General features: G+C 40.9%; 1 protein-coding gene across 2 annotated transcripts; it reads left to right on the forward strand.

Moving 5' to 3' along the window:
- Positions 1 to 28: 28 nt before the first annotated feature.
- Positions 29 to 11,724, forward strand: nudt4b (nudix (nucleoside diphosphate linked moiety X)-type motif 4b). Of its 2 annotated transcripts, XM_031726632.2 has the most exons (6): positions 36 to 157; positions 393 to 510; positions 8,656 to 8,766; positions 9,757 to 9,801; positions 9,955 to 10,042; positions 10,754 to 11,724. In XM_031726632.2, exons 2-6 carry the CDS (start codon positions 412 to 414, stop codon positions 10,972 to 10,974), a joined length of 564 nt encoding a protein of 187 aa, XP_031582492.1. In that variant the 5' UTR covers positions 36 to 157; positions 393 to 411; the 3' UTR covers positions 10,975 to 11,724. The 2 variants fall into 2 exon arrangements, with proteins under 2 accessions (XP_031582490.1, XP_031582492.1); XM_031726630.2 differs by having other exon boundaries at positions 29 to 510.
- The last annotated feature ends 3,942 nt before the right edge of the window (positions 11,725 to 15,666 follow it).

Here is a 15,666-nt window from a genome sequence, read left to right on the forward strand (position 1 = left end):
ATCTGTATTTCCGAAACTCCGGGCTGCTTGTTCATTGTACTGAGTCAGCGGCCATACGCAAATGGGTCCAGAGGAGGGCTGTGCTGTGTAGGCTGCACTCTACATAAGCTCTCACCCTGCGGGACTGCGCGCACACACTGCCGACTGGAGATCGCAGGTAGCATCTGGGGGCTTGACTTACACATCAGAGGCTCTGATTTGTGCTTATTTTCACAAGGACAAGCTTAAATCCAGGATTGTCTGACGAGGTCTTTCCTACATCCTCCGTTCCTGATCTGCCCATCGGGTGCATAGAGCAGTACAATGCGGCGGCTGTGCTGTTGACTAATTGGACACCCCCTCCACCTTTTTCTTCTTCTTTTATTTTGCTTTTTTGCCGGTTCTTCGTCAAGGAGGCACATTTCCAAATCAATGATGAAGCTCAAACCAAACCAGACCAGGACATACGATGGCGACGGTTTCAAGAAGAGAGCGGCATGTCTGTGTTTCAAGAATGAACGTGAAGAAGAGGTAAGAGAGGTTATCCCAGTGTGACGCTGTGTTTTCCTGCATCTTATCAACAATATGCAGCGTTTGTGTTCAGTGACTTTGTGGCCTAATCAATCTGCATCTAGCAGCCATTCAACGTGCACAGGGATGCTCGTTTTCAAAACGCACAACGATCCGTAATAAGACACACGGGCTTTGATTTATGGTGGTGCCTACTAGGTGTAGTTATGTGTTTGCTGGCAAAGCCGCTGTCTTTTTTTGTGTTTGCGTGCTGCTGATGTGCCTTGGGCCATCCAGTTTAGGCTAGTTTGAGGAGCACGTAGAGAAAAGGGGGGAAAAGCGGTGCTGTCGAGCAACCTTCACCTAGCATTGTACGACTAATAGTATGTTTGTTTCAAAATAAAACACACGGGCAGCAGCGCAATGTGAAACTGCCCTCTCAAGTAAGGCTGAGCTCTTATTTTGAAAGTAACTTCCGGTTAGCTTTTCGCTAGCTTGAAGCAACGAGCAGAAGGGGGGCGAGGCGCTCACTTGTACGTTTCCTTTAGTAGAGGGTTTAACAGTGGCGTGGGCTGAGTGGGGGGTGACAATATAGGCCACAGGTCTACTGCTAAATATATCCATCAAATGTGGGGTCATTTTACTCATTTTAATATGACAATAATGTGAGCGTCCATGACCGAGCAGCTTCATTCACGGTTATGCTGCATCCCGCCGGCCTTGGGCGGGCTGCTGCGTAGCAATACTCTTGATTAGGATTTAAAGGGACCATCACATGTAAATAATGAATGGATGTGACAGGCTCTGATGGGCAGTGCTTTAGACCCACCTCAAAGGAGATTTAAGGTAACCTAAAGCAGGGCTTTAGTGAGACGTCCGCCAGATTTTAAACTACCAGAGCTTTCTTTTGTATTTTATTTTTTTATTTTGTGGGGTGGCTGTCCCCCCCTTTTTTTTTTTTTTTTTTTTGAAATATTTTTGTAACTACACCCCCATAAATATCAAAAGCTGTAAAAATTGACCTTATATCATGTCTCTGTCTGCTAACGGGTCTGGTTAACTGGTTTGCATGCATGAATATTTCACCAGTAAGTGACAAAAGTCACGGCTGTCCCCTGCATATTCTGGCTTGACTAAATTTAGCCCTTTTTTGGCGTGGCATAAACAAAGTGTTACACAATGTGCAGTAAAGACATCACTGTCTGCTGTCACTAGACAGGCACTAAGAGCTCTGCCTAGGCTCTCCAGTGTTTGGCTGTTAAACACACCATATCAGGAATTTTACAAGCATGCAAACAGTATATGTGCTTGTTTGCACATGTGGACATGGTATGCTGTTGTTATGTAAGATTTTTTTTTTTTAACTGCGTAGCCATAAAAGAAATAGAGATACTATGCAGAGATGCAGTTTTGCTTTCTTTTGAATTGATTTGGTTTGGCCATTTTTACTTGCACTAGTGTACTGTAATATTGTGACAACAGAAGGATGTAGGTGAGTACAACCCTCAGGACTTTAACAAGCATGTCTGGACTCGCAACCACAAACATGACTCAGCTTTAAGTAAGAGAACTGATGTGATGCTCTTATTGTAACTGGGTTGGCACTAATGGTGATTTTTGAAGAGGATTCACATGTAGTGTAGGATTTGTAGTAACACACATATACACTACATATAGATATGTAGACATTGGATACCTAACTTTGGTGGAACAGGAGCTGTAGATCTGCTCAGCTGTTTTTGTTTTGGAGGGGAAAGGAGAAAGCAGGGCCCTTAAGGCTAGATACTCTGTGATACCAATAGTTTAACTTCGAACAGTGGAAAATGGGAAGCTGACAATTCAAAGAGACAGACATGTTGGTTGAGCTGGTGAAATTACATTTCATCACCACAGTGCGAAGTTGTCAAAACGAATAATTAAGCAAGAAGAGCCAGTGTTTTTATGTGTGTCTACTTTAAGTCTAAACATGTCAGTAATATGAAAGCCACATATGTTAGTGTGCTAACATGTGTGGTAAGTGTGATGCATCATAGTAAAAGGATTTCAGCACTGTTTTCCCCAGTGGTCGTCGCTTGGTATAATTCAATCAAATTGTGTGCTCACTGAATTATGTAATGTCTGTGCTGCCTCAAAGCTGCAATATGGCTATTTTACAGTCACCTTCAGTCCATTTTGGCTTTCCAGCCGGAAATTTTCATTGTTTTGCTTTGGTCCTCCCTCTTTCTTCAGCCTTTTGTCTGACGCTGTTGGTCTAACAGAAAGGCCTGTACAATACTTTCTAGCTGGGCCATAAAATCTTCAACTACTTGAACTAGAGTTGCTCAGATTTGCTAATTTAGTTTTCTACTTTCTTTATCTTCTTAATGTGCTTCCAGTGGTTTAGTGTTTAACACATTCACTTGGCAAGCGAAGGGTCACTTATTCGTTTCCAGGCACAGACAAAAATCTCTTCAGGGGTTGTGTCGGGAAGTAAAACTGGTGGCGAATCAAACAAGGGGAGCTACCTGCTCAACCCCTTGTGGAAGCCAGAATTCAGCTCTTGGGTTCCAGTGACCTACCATTATCTCATGGTTAGCACGAGAGTCTCTTCGGTTAATTTTTGGGGGGTTTCCGTGACTGTGCTGACTTGTTCGCAGATGATTTACATTACAGTGCGCTCCAGGTGGTGAAGTTTAAGCTAACGTTTTAGAAATATAACAGGAATTACTACTTGGCTGTTTGGCCCTGAGCTACAGCTACTCAAATGTGTGCGCAATGGAGTATAATCGACGCTTTAGAGTGAAGAAAATATTCTTGCGTTCACCTGAGTGTCACAAACTATGACTTCATATAAATGCAAAGCAGTTTTATAAGGTGATGATGTCACATGGTATTCTTGCTTGAAAGCCACCACCCCCGTGTCAAATTTAGCAGTTGCTGTCAGAGGCTTTTAACACAGTGAATTGTAATGCCATAAGTGTTATCAGAATAACAGTTTTAGGAGTAACCTCCGTGTTTCTCAGATTGTACCCCATGGTTTGATATTGAAAGTATCCCAGCAAGTAACAAATGCTGTCATCATGGGAAATGGTTGTGGCCGGTTATCAGTTTGAGAAGACGCTACGTCTTAACATCAAGAATGAAGTCTCTGCGTTCGCATTTTGTGCTGTTTTCCTCTGAAGTCGCTTGTTTACGACTCTTATTAGTTGTCGTATAATGCAGCCACTATATTACTGTCTCAACACCATCAATCATGTCTCCTGAGCTCCTCTTCTTTGGTGTCTGTGACTTTACATCATTCTGTCCTCCAGCTGCCGGCCTGGCATGTGGAGCCTTCTTTATTTGACAGCTACAGGCGGTCGGTCCCCCATGGGGAGGAGGTGTTTATGTCCTCCAGAATATTCCTCCCCGCTGTCCCTGTTTTGAGGCCATGCCAGCAGACAGACTCTGTTTAACTAACAGTGGTTCTAAAAATCGGTTGCCTATTCATGAAGTTAACTAGTGTTCAGAGAGGTTGTGTAATCAGTGACTTCTGGGCATTACAGCTTACACGTCTTTACATTGAAGTCTTTAAAGATGACTCGTGTAACTTTGCAACATTGGCTTGATTGTTGTGTAAGTTACACATAACGTTAGCTAATGACTGATTTATCCTGTTTGTCTGTTGTGTATTATAGACACACACCCTGTTTCCTTTTTCACACTGGTGGAACACTAAGTGGTATGCCACTGGTAAACATGCAGTGTTATATGTACATGGTAAAAGCCTTGAGCAAGTTGCTGCTAAATTTGCATCCACCAGTGCCCAAACAGTTCATGTCTTATGGCTGATTTGGATTTCTGTGGTGAATCTTTGTAGGGGTTATGTCGTAAGCTATATAACCATTCATGCTTGTGCATGGTGTTAATTACCTTGTGGTCATGTCCCACTGTTTTATATGTGATGCCAGCCACGATAGAAACAAATAAAATCCTACGACTTTTTTTTTTTTTCTCCCCTCCTGGGTTCTGTTTTTTTGTCTTTTTTTTTCCCCTTCCCAAATGTATTTTCCCTCCTTTTTTGCCTCTTTGTAAATTCCCTCCCATCCATTTCAGTGGTTTTGGTTTGGCGATGTCCCTCCAGGACATGTGAGTCCTTATATCGAAGCTTGATTATTATTCCCCATGCTAGGGTGGTAAATCTTATCTCATTGATCCACTGTGGCGAAAAAGCAACTGGAAATGTATATGCTTGAACAGGCCAGTCACAATAGTTCCATTTGTTCCATTTCCATTTATCTACATTTCCAGGTAGATGCACGCCAGATTACACTGTAGGGTTTTGTAGTTGTAGTTTGTAGTGTCACCACTGGCATATATTTACCAAACATAATACTTTCTTTTTGATACTAACATGCATGTGGTACATCAATTATCAATAATGTTGCCCTGCCACCTTTTAAGGAGGTTTGTCAATCTTCCTTCTCCTATAAAAGAATTAAAACTTGGAATATGCTTTTATGATGTCTTACAAAGTCAAAGGGGGGAAAAAGCAGTAAACAGTCCCTCCCCCAAGGCAATTTTTATTTTCTTTTTTATATATATGGCAGAGACTAAACACATATGTGAACCAAATAATGTAAACAATGTAAGGAAATGTTAGTAAAAATACGTATTGGTGGAAAAAACTATAATAAAATACAGACATGAAGGAAATGTTTTCAGTCTTAGTCTTCCAGTTTTTTATGTTATGCAAAATAACAGTTTCTGTTAACTAATGTAAGAAAGACTCCCTGCTTGAACTGTATGTTGACCAATCTTGGTTACATGCTTATTCCGCCCCTAAAGACCCATTTTAAGTAAGTTTATTTATATAAATATAGTTTATTTATATAGTCATTTGATGGCTTGAAATACCCTGCCTGTTTTTTGACTTCTTTCCCCTGGAAAAATCGGTCTAGTTTTGTTTGTTATTTTTTAAAATAAAAAAAAAAAATCAAATTGGAGGAACTGTAATAACTCTGCCCAGAGGCCTCTCCTCTAGCCTGACCTTCTTTCTAAACATAAGTGGGTTTTCAGTGCTCAGAGTTCACCGTCAGCTGACTGTTGACCTGCCATCCTGGTGTGAGTTATTTTGTTTTTGAGTTTTTTGTCCTCTTTAAATTGTAGCTTGTGTGCTGTTTTTGTACTTACTGGTCTTTTTGTTTGGTGGGTTGTTATACAGCTCAGAAGGCGGAGCTTAGTTAATCTATACTATAATTATTATTTTTTTAGTTGATAATGGGAATACCAGTTCACGTGACTGCCAGGGCTGCAAGTTACTGAAAATAAATGAACAAACAGTTCAAATAAAAGTGTAATAATGATAATTATATAAAAGAAATGGACATATTTTGCCTGTTCTTTTACAACATGTAACATGGTTTCTTTTTATTGCGATCAAAAGGACTTCAGTTTGGGAAATTCTCTAAATTCTTGAATGTAGGTGAATGGCCTAAAGAGGTTGCAGGTCCATATTTGGCCTTGGACAGGTGAAATTGTGCCCCACTGCTGCACTTCTGTATGAAATATGGAGCAGTGTTCATCTCAGAGGTTCATGTGAAGAAGCAAACCTCTTTAATTAAAGATGGTTTGTAATATGTAGATTCCAGTCTCTACATTCCATAATTGACCCTACCCCTCTTTTCTTAGGGTGGATGAATAATATTTCCTCTTCAGCAACAACTAAACGCTAAAATCAGCTTCGTTGTTGCTGCCCCGGAAACACCGTGTTTTGTATACATCACACACTCACTGCTTAGCGATCTCCCCTTAATCCTCGCCGGCTGCAGTTCAGCACACACGCACTGTTAAGAAGTGAGGACCTTTTGGCACACCCGTGAAGTCGGTGAGCCTGCGTGGAACCTCTTGGCAGAGTAATGACTTCTGGCAGGTGACATTCACATTTATAAAGGAGGACAAATAAAACACTGCTGCACACTGAGAAACACAATAAAAGATCTCACTGGCAAAAGCCCTCCTGTTGTTGAGGGAGCTTACCAAGGCAGGTTACCAGGTTCAGCTTTGCACATTTCTTATAGTTTGCACCCTCCTGAGAGAACGGCATGCCCTGCACCGGCGCTGCTTGTACTATTTGTGTAAATGCCTCTTCTTTTAACGCGTCATTTACTGTACATTATGTAAGCCGTACACCTGTCACATAAGATAAACATCTGTTATGTGATGTTTCTTCTTTAACCTTTTCATCACTAGGGAAATCTTTGCACACATGCACTTAACATCGGTTCCCCCTCACCCCCACCCTAACCTGCATCATCCCGGAATAAGCAGGTGGTTGAGTTGGGCATGTGAGCAAGACGCCAGCCGGCAACTGACAGACAGGGCTCCAGTCATGTGCCGTATCAGTCAGACAGTCTGTTTGGTCTTCAGCCCTGGCAATTTAGAAGAAGGCCTCGTGTAGCCGCGGCTAAAATCCCATTAGAGAACGTAAGGGAAGCCATACGAAAGCTGAGGTGGGATTAAGCGACAGGCTGACTTCTCTCACAGATTACTGCATATGAAGTCAGTTAAGTTGCGTTGTTCACCATCTGTTGCACATGCTGCTTCACAGATTTCTCACACTAATTCATGGACGTTCACTGTTTGGCCCCTTTGCCCTGACCGGCTCCCCCGCTTGTTTGTTGATGCTGGATTATGACAGAAAAAGGAAAAATGCTAAAATGTGCTCAGTCACGCTTAAATGAACTATCAGAGACTGTGACAGAATCCTGCTGTGTTTATTTTTTTAAACACACGCGTTGGCTGTATGTGTTAATGATGATGACACTGCTTCATGCAAAATGCGATAATGTTCATCGCAGCTGTTTTCGTGTGTCTTTCAATTGCTATGTGGATACTGCCGCAAACCGCACACACAGGCACATCTGATCTGTGCGTATCAGTGGACACTGCAACTGTCGTGTAATTCAAACTCCAGCGGGCCGCTCGGGGGAGCACTGGCAGAATTTTAGGGGCCCCCAGCTGAGTTTACAAGCATTGTCCGCTGAGTTCATGTTGTGTCGGGACCACAGGGACGGTAGTATTAATTAGGGTTGAGTATTTTCAAGAATGGGCATCCACATGAACCGGTGGGGAAAAAAAAAGAAAGAATAAACGAGTAAAAACTATGGATTATTTGCTCAAAGGAATATATATTTATCTAAATATATGTAGCATCTTTATGCAACTCAATTTGTCTGCGTGATGTAAATTCCATTATTAGATGGTGCTTGCTTGTGTGTGGATGTGTACGTGCCATCCTTATTGTCAACATGTCTTCACCCACTGGTTTACTGTTTTGGTGTTTTAACTGGCACCATCTTGATCTCTTGAAATGAGAAAGTGGAGCTGACAAGCTAATAGTTGTACTAAGTTGTTGGTGGTAACCGATATGCCTCCAGTAGACTGTATTTTGCTAGTTTTTTGCAATTCTTAACTTTCTTTATTCCAAATTGATGTTTAACTTCAAAGTGAACATCATTTTATCAGTTTATAATGGCCCCCTGGTGACTGTTCGAGAGACTGCAGATTGACGGACGCAAATAAAAAAAGTACATATAGCCTGTATGTACTTTAAAAAAAAAACTTTTTGTATAAAGTCAAGGGGATATGGACTACACTAAAAGTACTTTCACCTGCTCCCTTATTTAAATGGTCGCCACATTGGTACAAAGCAATCATCTCATCTATGAACTAGTTTGTGGCTCCTGAGGCTTGGTTTGTGGTGTCTTCTGGTCCTTGAATCAGGTATTTTTCATGCGTAAGAAAAAAAGCGTTAATCACTGCACCATGGGGACGCTCCACCATGGAGTATGGAGTCACTCCACTAAGAGCATTAAATGTGCATGGATCCTCTTAAAGAGATCAGAAAGTAGTGAAATAGGACCACCTGTGTCTCCCTACAGTCCACAGCTGTCTGCGTTCAGTTCTGCGAGTGAGTGTAAATCCTGTCTTTGGCATCTTGTGAGCGACGCTAAGGCAACTCCAACCATCAGTCATTTTTTTATGATGTTTTGAGTCCCAAGGGTCCCATGGTTCATGTCCTCAAGTTGCAATATAGGCCACTGAAACTCTGCTCCTGTGTGCTTTAACTCCTTTGGTTTATTGGGGTTTAAGGTAAAAATAATAACTCAGTCTGCATTTCCTAAAGTTTTTCTTTTTCTTTGACAGGTTCTGCTGGTCAGCAGCAGTCGGCATCCAGACCAGTGGATCGTCCCCGGAGGAGGGATGGAGCCAGAGGAGGAGCCATGTGGTGCAGCAGTGCGAGAAGTGTTTGAGGAGGTAAATAAATCTGTGCCCTGACTTTGTTTTAATGTTATATAAGTCAAGTCTGAAGTCTATAAAGTGAAATAGGTTTGTGCATTGGTGCAGAGAGACACAGTTGGCACCCAATACCGCTATCATTTGTATTACATCTGTAGTGTTTTAAAAAATAATCAGTAAAAATCCAGAAAAAAGAATTGGACTTGGCATGGTTAGAAACTGTAAGTAAGCTAAGGGTGAGAGGTTTTTGAAGGGCTACAGTGTCAGCAGCTGGGTGAGTGAGGAGCCTGATGGTATTTCAGAGTTCCCCCTGGTTGAGAACCTTGTGTTCTCAGCAACGTCAGTGGTCTAAACTTGGCTCTTCACTGGATTCCTGTGCATTCACAAACCCTGTAGCCTTTCCTTCTGGACACATCAGTGGGGCAGACTGACACTTGAGCAGATGTCATATGTCTTAACAGTAATTTGAGGCCTGTGAACACAACTGAGTACATCTGAATTAATAAAATGACTGTTATGAAAGGGACTCTCTCATATTACTGTAATAACAATCTGCAGAATTCAAGCGAGTTTCTTTTTATTATTATTATTATTATTGTTGTATTCTTACCCAGGTGATGGCCCATTACAGTATAAATGACAGTGAAATCTTTTATATTGATGTCATATGTTGACCTTTGACTCTGTGTAGCTCGTAGCTTTGCTACCAGTTTCTGCAAAAACTGTCATAGGGGTTTAATTTGTTCAGTCCTGATATATGTATTCTTTATTTGTGGGCAGTTATTTGTTGGACTGTCCTGAATGTTTAAACGCGACACACAGTTCCCACTGTGTTGATGCAGAACACTGCTTTTCTGTTGTTTTCACTTTCTATTCATCTCTGTGACTGACCTTCTACAGAGGCCATAGCTACTTGAGCCTTCCAACAAAGAAGTATACTCTGTGCTTCCCAAACACTACAGCCAGTAGAAATAAATGATTTTTTTTTCTCCTTTATCTTTTCCTCAGGCCGGTGTGAAGGGCAAACTAGGACGCTTGCTTGGTGTATTTGAGGTAAGCTTTTCACAGGACAGGACAAAATGTGCAAATTGTATAAAATCTGCAATTTTTTACTCTAAAATTGGCAAATAAATGTAGGTGTGAATTGCATGATTTATTGCATTGCTGCATTGTAATTAAATATACATTTATCTCTGATTCTTAAAGCAAAACCAAGATCGTAAGCACCGAACGTACGTGTACGTGTTGACTGTGACGGAAACCCTGGAGGACTGGGAAGACTCTGTCAACATAGGTAGAGTTTTGCTTCATGTCCTCCCCTTAAGCATCAATACTTGCTGTTCTGAGTGCTGCTGCTTACACCATACTCTGTATTTTTTTTATTTATGTGAAGACTAGAGTACTGCACAGAAACCACACAGGCACTGGCAGTTACAACAGGTGCCTATAAATCTAGGCCACTGATCATTACTGCAGTGGTACTTAGCTGCAGTATATTACAGCTGTCAGTGCGGTGGACGTCAGTATCCAGTCTGTGTAATCCAAAGCCTAATGTATCCCCTCTGTTCTTGCTTTGAACTCTGAAAACCTTTTATAGAATATGTCAGTTTGGTCTGTATATGGATATATGAAGGTTTTCAGGTATATATTTGAGTTTCAAGATACTATAGATATATATGGATACTGTATCTTCATCCTACTTTAATGCGTCCTATTAAGCATGCAGCTTGTTTGCCTCATTGTGACATTCTGTGAAATGTTTCAGTCCAGCATCACCTTGTTTTTATTTTTTTTTTTCTTCTAACAAGTGAAGATGGGGTAACCTGCAGAAGCTATTAAAGCTCACAGTCCATTTTGTCTTTTGATATGAAGTCAAATCAGCTTGTGGAAAAGGGAAAGAAGGGGTTACGTGACTTGTTCTGCACAAATGTTACAGTTTGTGTGACAGTGCACTTTGCTGGTGATTAAGAAAACTTGATCTTCAGTTCTCTGTCTCCCTCTGCAGGTCGTAAGCGGGAGTGGTTCACCGTGGAAGAGGCCATCAAAGTGCTGCAGAGCCACAAACCCGTTCACGCCGAGTACCTGCGGAGGCTCCAGCTCAGCTGCTCCCCCACCAACGGAAACTCCATCCTCCCGAGCCCCTCGTCAAACGACAACTACCCCCATTACAGCGCTACACCCACCACACCCTCGACGGGCAGCGTGCTGGGCTCCTCCTGCAGATAGGACTGCAACTCAACCTCCTGTCCTGTCTAGCTGGGACAGTTCACCTAATGTCTGTACAGTCTCATGCATGAATCTAAAGACTTTTTCAGAGTTGTGGCTCTCCTTGTATGTATAGTTTCTAATCTTAGCTGCAGGACAGACCAAAGCCATTGCCAGAGCCGTGTTAAAGACTGAGCAGGAGAAGCTGGGAACACTCTGGCAGAGAAACTGTGATTGTGGCTAAATTGAACACTTTTCTTTTGCTGGCAAACGTCAGAATGAGGAGCTGAAGTTTGGGACGAAGAAGCTGCAGACTCTGCTGGTACGAGTGACCTCGTGAAGGAATGCCTTACAGAAACTTTGTATGAATGTGGTATTGGGGTTGTTTTGTTTCACTGATGGTCCTTTTTACGTCATTTTATTTGAACGAATATGCTGCGTGAACTCTAATAAAGGGTAGTCGACAGTGTTAATTGGTAAGAGACTGACACGTTGTATTTTAATGTAAAAGCGTGATTTCTTTTCCACCATGTTAACCATTAACTAATGACAAAATACAGTTAATTGATCTAAATTAGTATTTTTCACTTAAACTTGGATGTTGGTGTTAACAAATGCAGCTGGAGTGAAGGTACTGGAGTATTTCAGTTAACCATTAACCTGTAAAACAAACAAAAAAAAAGTTTCTACCTCAGTGAGCCTAAACTGGATATGATGATCGCCATGGTCATGTCACAGAATGGCACGATCTGATATTGTCGTGTTGGTGTTGTTCCCAGATCATCATACTAAATGTTGTTCCAGGATCAACATTGCAAGTGACCAATGAGAATGTTGTGATGTCATACTTTTGCGACTTCGGGAAAAACCGCCGTAAAACAAAAAACTGTACTTAAGCTGCGAGAAAGCGCCTCTGTCCGCCGATCAACGGACCCTGAGCCAAATCCTAACCTTAACCCTTTAATAAACGGTAAGCAGAATTGATATTGTCCTTGCAACATTGGAATTTCATAAATGCACGAATGGCTTGGCGCGCAAAAGAATAACGTCACAACAATGTGATTGGTCACTTGCAATGTTGAACCTGGAACAACATTTTCATGATGATCTGGGAACAACACCAACACGATGATATCAGATCACCCTCACAGAATGATAGCACTGCTGTGTTTATAGTTAAACTTGAGCCAGTGTCTGCGAAGTTGAGTGTCAGCCAACCTTGACTGATCAAACACACTGCTCTGATGTCAGTTTATGACCGCATACCTTTTTATCAGTGCTCGGTGTTTCCCCAATGAAAAGTATTCAGAAGTGCAAATTGCGACCTTGCTGGGGTCGTGTGGCCGGGCTCAACTTGAGATGTTTGGAGGGAGGGAAGTGCATTGCTGTGATTTATGCTGAATGAAAACAATTGAATGATTGTCTGCTTTTCCTTTAACCAGCAGCAGTTTTCTCTCTCTCTTGTCTCGTGGTGCTGTTTGAAGAAACTGTCCACTAATTACATTTCCACATAAACTATGATTGCTTTGTCCTGTGTTTGCATAGGGCTGCAATTAATGCATCAAATGACTTGACAATGACATTTTTTTTTTTTTCTGTTGATCTGTTAATGTCTTGGTCTATTCAATGCTGCCGGGGGAGGGGGGAATATCTACTGGATCAGTGAGTTAACTGATGCAAAGCAAAGGTAAAATGATCTAGTGACATAGTTTGATTCAAAGAAGGAAATAGTGCATTTTTAATCTGCGATAATTCTTACCATTTCCAACACAACCTTTGCCCAAATACCCCTATATATATATATATTTAAAAAAAAAAATCTTCCTTTTCAAAGGCCAAAGAAAAGTGGCTCACCCCAGCTTTTAAAACTCACGTTTCCTCCCTGAAAACAGACTCCCACTCTCTCCTGCTTTGACGGCTGAATGACGACTAGTTACCACACACCGATTTGTAAATAGCTTTGAGGAGAACCGCTGACAATGTGTTTTTAACCTAAATGAAGCTGTAATTTCTCTTTAATGTTTTATATATTTTTTTTAATAATGTACAAATGGCAGAAAAAGAAGACCTGCAGGAACTCTCCCTGACCCCCCCGCTGCCCCTCACCCACTGAGTACGCACACTACAGGGTATTTGTATCACAACATAGTGACATGCCACCGGCTTAGGATGTGAAGGTCGGCTGGTTTTTGTGTTGAGGTGATGGAGGGGGGTACATCATGTAATAGTTGTATTAAAATGACTGACAGCACAGAATGAGATTATATGGATGATAATCTGAAACTTTAAGATGAAAACCTTTTTAAGAAACACAGACGTCACACAAGTATTGACCCAGAGTAAACAAGGATTTATTGTTTTTTGTTTTTTTTTAATGTAGATGTATGAGACATGCAGAGGGCTGGTGCGAACATCAAAGATCAGATGAATGCATTTGGAAATGAAAACGGTGGTACAATCCAGGCGTTTCTCATTCTTGGCTTTTGTTCAGTCATATCTTCAGATTTAATGCCATGTCTGACTTTATCTTACCAGTAGATGCTGCTCTTTCACAAAACCTTATCTGCAGTATCGTAAAATAATACAGCGGTTCAGCTCGCGTAAAGTCTCAGCCTGTTTTTAAAATATGATGTGCCAAATTAAAGGAAAACAGTTTGTATCCTTATGGGAGGTAAAAGAACTTGATGTTAGTGTTTTAATTGTCTATATCGTGGAGTGAGAGGGTGGAAAAAAACATCTCAAAGACTGTTTGATAAAATCTTTGTGTGATTTCAGAATATGATTGTTTTATAATGTGAAAAATATCTTTCTAAATCCGAACTGCACCCTACATTGTTCAGATTCTCATGAGTCGGTGATTCTTTACCTCGCGCCGTTTTGAAGTTGAACATGTGCGACTGAGTCAGACCACAATCTGAACGTGAGCCCAACTTTAATCCATTAATCCTGATGTTCTACAGCTCCCAGTCACATCTCCTCCCTCCGCTTGTTGAGATGCTGTTGGATGCTCGGGTCTTTGTTGATCTGTGATTGGTCTTACTGTAAACAAGGCAAACTAAAGATTTGTTATTGTTTATCTTAATATGCACAGCAATGTTTCATGTGAAAGTGGGTTAAAGAATTGGAAAGGAAAGACCTTTGGAGAAGAGTGCATTAAAGAGGAAAAATCTTATTTCAACAGTTGTTGAGGATTTATTTGACTGATTGCAGCATATACTGTTTTTAAATGTTTTTATATGCAAGAATTATTTGTCAAATTAATCAAGTGTGTGTGTGTGTGTGTGTATGCGTATGCATGTGTGTTTACTAGCTGATATACTGGAGTAGGCCAGTTTTCAGTGACAGGAGCTGAAAAATTACCTTTAGAACAAATTTCACGACGGTTGACGATTACAGAGCCCCTCAATCTGGAGAGTACAGCAAATCCACATTTCATCAAAGTACCTGAGCCTTGAGTGCAGCTTTACCATAAGGTTTAACACAGCTGAATACAGGCTAATGTCTCTGAGAATCGAGTCAGCCTCACACAGAATTAAATCTCAGGCTTTTTATGATTGTGAGGGAGCTCTCGCTGATCAAAGTCAAGGCTGTAAAAGATTTTTTGGAAGCCGTAATTTACAACTTGTGAAAGTCAAACGCCGGCTCCTTTGTCTGGAAGGGCATATCTGCTGGACCCAGTTCCTCATATCAAACAGCAGTTTTCTTTGAACACAACAGCGCAGTGCAGATCACAAAGAGATATACTGCTGACACAGTCCCCACCGTACTAACAGTTAGGTCCATAATTTGTTGGACTAATACGCAATTTTTGTTGTTTTTTGACTCTCTACACTATCACAGAGGAGTAAAAATATGTGATTGAAATGTAGAATTTCAAAATTAATTCAAGAGTTTTAACAGAAGTGTTGAATTTGTGTTCTATAGCGTTTTAAATTAGTCACCCAAAAAGACGTCTGTGCGTGAGAAGGTGGCCCAAATTAGGTTTATTTTGCGTTTTCAGCTAATAAAAGTGGATGGTGACAGGATTTTTTCCATGTTTAAGAAAAAAACATCTAACCAAGTAAACAATAATCTTGAGTTCTATCATTGCCAAGGTGTACAATAAAGAGACATCTTCACGAGTGGTTTACAGCAAGCTGTAAAACACTGGTTAAGCTCAGGAAGGAAGGATCAGACAGAGTAGACCAGAAAACATCTGAAAGAGTGAGCAAAGTTCTGGAGGGGAAAATAAAGGACCGTGTGAGGGCACTGACATGGCTGCCAGTAGAAATGGGCCACTAGTGTTTGCTGATGATGGAAGAAGCAGGATGAATTTTGTGTCAAGGCAAAGAAGTGGGATGCTCTTGTATGGCCTGGTCACCTGATGTGATAGATTCTAGACTTCAGGCAGTTATTGATGACAAAGGATTTTCATCCAACTATTAAAAACAAGCCCCATATTTAAAATTATCCTCCTGAAGGCTGAACCGTTAAATAATGGCCAGAAAATCCAATTTTTTTGTTTAAAAAAAGTGTTTGTAGCTTCTTCAACTATTTCAAGTGTTTATTGAACCTGCTGACAAACGTAAAAAGGAAATCCATTATTTTTCATTTGCATAAATGAGTTTTAATTTGTGTCATTTTGGCTACATCTGACATTTTTGCGCAATTTAGTGTGCAATTTATCACACTGATGATGTAGAGATATTAAAAAACTCACTCAAAAAGTTGTCA

This window comes from Oreochromis aureus, linkage group 17, assembly GCF_013358895.1.
Source record: "Oreochromis aureus strain Israel breed Guangdong linkage group 17, ZZ_aureus, whole genome shotgun sequence".
Classification (NCBI taxonomy): domain Eukaryota; kingdom Metazoa; phylum Chordata; class Actinopteri; order Cichliformes; family Cichlidae; genus Oreochromis; species Oreochromis aureus.

What these genes read in the sequence shown, in the direction of transcription:
- nudt4b (XM_031726630.2), top strand. Translation starts at nt 412, where the DNA reads ATGATGAAGCTCAAACCAAACCAGACCAGGACATACGATGGCGACGGT. An exon ending in AGAATGAACGTGAAGAAGAG is followed by an intron (nt 511 to 8,655) that starts GTAAGAGAGGTT and finishes TTTCTTTGACAG; the next exon opens with GTTCTGCTGGTCAGCAGCAG. An exon ending in GCTTGCTTGGTGTATTTGAG is followed by an intron (nt 9,802 to 9,954) that starts GTAAGCTTTTCA and finishes TGATTCTTAAAG; the next exon opens with CAAAACCAAGATCGTAAGCA.